The 3,459-nt window shown below is 60.6% G+C and overlaps 1 protein-coding gene across 1 annotated transcript in view; it reads left to right on the forward strand.

Annotated features, from left to right (window-relative positions):
* Positions 1-3,459, forward strand: part of PPL (periplakin) — a gene marked incomplete at its 5' end in the record, with an annotated part of 17,284 nt that overhangs the window by 5,382 nt on the left and 8,443 nt on the right. Inside the window, 5 exons of the mRNA XM_010134731.1 lie at positions 7-114; positions 1,122-1,268; positions 2,069-2,220; positions 2,719-2,816; positions 3,098-3,255. Of these exons, the coding sequence (XP_010133033.1) occupies positions 7-114; positions 1,122-1,268; positions 2,069-2,220; positions 2,719-2,816; positions 3,098-3,255 (663 nt within the window). The remainder of the gene's footprint in view (positions 1-6; positions 115-1,121; positions 1,269-2,068; positions 2,221-2,718; positions 2,817-3,097; positions 3,256-3,459) is intronic.

Genomic DNA, 3,459 nt, shown 5'->3' on the forward strand with positions numbered 1-3,459 from the left:
GACAAGAAGGATGCCCAGGAGCTCTTGAAGAAGGTGGATACAGACCTGGACCAAAAGTTTAGCCCAGAGTTCAAGGACAGATACCAGCTGGAGTCTCTCCTGCGGGAGCTGGATGTGAGTATTGGCGCAGGCAGAGGAGGCAGTGGTGGGAGCCGGCATCCCTGTGACACCAGATTGCCTCTGCCATAGCAACGTAATTGCTCACTGGGCTGGTTTTTATTTGTTCTCTCATTGAGTTAGAGCTCATTAAGGGCAGGAGCATAATTAGACCTGCTGCCAGAGGAGGTTGTGGAACTTGCTGTGCTGCCGAGAGCCAGGCTGCGAGATCGCCCACCTGGGAAGGGCTGTGCTGAGCCCAGCCACTGGCCCAGCCCAAGCCCAAGCCCAAGCCCAAGCGTGCTGCAGCAGGCCCAGGCGATGCACAGGGCCTGGGACAGCTGATAGACTCATAGAATGGGTTGGGTTGGGAAGAGCCTGAAAGATCATCAAGCAGGACATTTTCCACTAGACCAGGTTGCTCAGAGCCCTGTTCTATGTGACCTGCCGTGGTGCCAGGGATGGGCCTTCTCCCACCTCTCTGGGCAATCTGGGCCAGGGTCTCACCACCCTCACAGCGAAAGAACTTCCTTACATCTGACGTAAATCGATTCTTCTAGCGGTCACCCTCCTCTGCAGGCTCCATCCCACTCCACACGACAAGATACCCACATGCACAGCTCAGCCAGAGCAGCTGACTGGGTGCCTTCCACAGAGCTCCAGTCAGAGCTGGTGGCTGGGAATGGGGCTGTCCATCACCACGCGGCCAGGCATGGGGGACCACCCAGACCATGTGCCAGGGAATGCCCGCCCCTGCCTGGTCACTAGGGTCAAGGCACAGCAACTCAGGGGCCCAGTCCCAGTCCTCAGCCTGGCCGCAGAAGTGGGCAGGAGGGTGCAGGAGCCCTTGGGGCAGAAACGCAATGGCTGCAGAGCAGGATCCAAGAGATGCTTTCTTTAGCGCAAGCAAAAGTGAAGCCGCAGCCTCTGACCGGTGTTGCTACAAGCTCCTCTCCAGCCAGGAGAGCCCAGGAGCTGGTTCCTCCCATATTTTCCTACTGATTTTTGTGGTTACTCTGCACTAGGACCAGGAGAAGGCCTTGGACAAGTACGAGGCGGTGGTGAGGTCCCTGCAGGAGCGCAGCCAGCAGGTCCTGCCCCTGCGGTATCGCCGCGAGATGCCGCTTCAGCCCATCCCCGTGGAGGCTCTCTGCGAGTATGAAGGCGACCAGGTAACACCTCCCTCATCTCACCAGCAACGCAGAGGTGCTGCTGGGTCCATCTCCTTGGGGGGGTGCGCCAGGGCTGGAAGAGGCACCGGGGGAAAGAACAGATTTTGCCAGTGACCAAGAAGCAACATCTGCAGCAGGGATGAGGAGAAGGTCCTGCTCGCCCCGCTGGGGAAGCAGGTTTTGCAGCTTGGGAGGAGCAGTGCAGGAGGGGTCTGGGGGAAAACGCAGTGGTGGACAATGTGCCTCTCACACACCCTTCCGGAGGTTGCGACAGCCTGGCTCTGTCAAATGCCCATGCTCCCTGGGTGGACGGTGAAGATATCCAGGCGTGTTTCTGATCAAAGAAACTCACCCCACCAGCACCGGCACCTCCGCACCCCCAATCCGAGTGTCAGTCTTATGGGTTGACCGAACAGATGGGGCAGCAAAGCCAGCAGACACCATGAGAGGGCCTGGAGCGGAGCTCCGGCTGGCTCAAACCTTCCTCTCTGGAAAAGAAAGCCACAGCACAGCCCAGGAAACATCTCCCCTACCCTTCCCTGGCGGGAATCTGCTTGCTGGGGCTGTTGCAAGAGGAGGCATGGATGGCTTCATCCCTGCAGGCTCAGCGGAGGGAGGGGGAGGCACAGGAGCTTCTGGCAAGCGGCAGACACTTGGAGAAGCAAGAGGGTGGCGAGAGAGGGGATCGGGGTTTATGCGGGTCCTCCTTCCCCCGAAGCGTGGTCCCCCAGGGCTGCCGGTGTGGAGCAGGGCGGGTGGTGGTTCCTGAGCTGCTGCTGTGACCAGTTCCTGTTCCCCAGGGGCAGATAAGCCGAGGAGCCCACTACACCCTGCAGAAGAACAGTGGAGACATTTGGGAAGTGGCAGACAGCTCAGGAGACAAGATCACCGCCCCGGGGGTCTGCTTCATGATTCCCCCACCTGACCCAGAAGTGATAGCACTGGCAGACCAGTACGTGCCCCCCCAGCCTGCTGTGCTGGACCCTCCTGCTGCCCCAGCAGCCTTAGCCCTTACCTTCACCAAGTCCAGGCCATGCCACCAGCGCCGACTGGGGCTGCCCGATCCTCACAGCAAGGCTGTGTCTGCTCAAAGCCTCAGGCTTCCTCCAGGAGGAATTCCCGTACCCTCCTGTGCACACGCAATCCCCCCTGGCTAAGCAGGGCCAGCTCAGAGGTATCCAGGTCCCCCCTCCTCTGGGGGGCCGTTACAGCAGGGGTATCTGCCCAGCCCTCCCTCAGCAGGCGGGTACCTGCCTGTGCTGCCTCTGCCCTGCTCCATCCCCTTACCAACACGGGGTGAAGGTGCCTCTCCCTCTCTGGCTTCACGGCTGCCTCGAGGGGCCAAGTCCCGCAAACCCCACCAAAGAGCGGCTGAGCCCAGCAAAGCAGCAGAGTGATAGGGGGCCCAACGGTCTGACTGAGCTCATGCCCACGCTGTCCTGTTCCACAGAATCGCCCATCACTACCTGGCCGTGAAGGAGAAGACAGCCAACTGCAAGAACATCCTCCAGCAGCGCTACGAGGGGCTGAAGGCTGACAGCATCGGAGGTGGGGCTCTGGACGGGCAGCCCGGGGCTTCCCCCTGCCCAGGCACAAAAAGGCTGCTGTAGCCTTGACCTTAGGGGGGATGTCACCAAGAGCTTCCCGTCATCTAAAGGTCCTGGGGACGACGGCACCGGGCTAGGTGCAGGGGCAGAGCTGCCAGGCTGCCGTCACAGCAGGCAGGGCTCAGGGAGTGGAGGCAGATGTGGGTTTGCACTCGCTGGAGGGATTGAGCCTTGACTCACCTTCCAAGCAGCTTTAACGTGATTCCTCACCTCCTTATCCAGACGCTGCATCGGTTCAGGGGCGCCAGCTTCTGGCAGGGCTGGAGAAAGTGAACAGTGACCTGGACAAGCAGGAGAAAGCGATAACGGCAAACCTCCGTCCACCGCTGGAGCAGAACCGGGCTGTGCAGGACAGCACTGAACGCTCCAAGGACCTGAAGGTACGGGGCTGTGGAAGCGGAGAGACATTGCCAGACAGGGACCACGCTCCCAGGCGGTTTCCAGGGTGGTCCTCAGCGCGCTGGAAGAGCTCCCTGAGCCCAGGAGCGCGTGGGACTGGAGTGATGCTTACAGCAGGCTGCTTCTTGGAGCAGAGATGGGGAGCAGCCCTTTGAGCAGCCTCAGAAGCCAAAAACCTCGGCTGG

This window comes from Buceros rhinoceros, unplaced genomic scaffold, assembly GCF_000710305.1.
Source record: "Buceros rhinoceros silvestris isolate BGI_N320 unplaced genomic scaffold, ASM71030v1 scaffold24054, whole genome shotgun sequence".
NCBI classification, from domain to species: Eukaryota; Metazoa; Chordata; class Aves; order Bucerotiformes; family Bucerotidae; genus Buceros; species Buceros rhinoceros.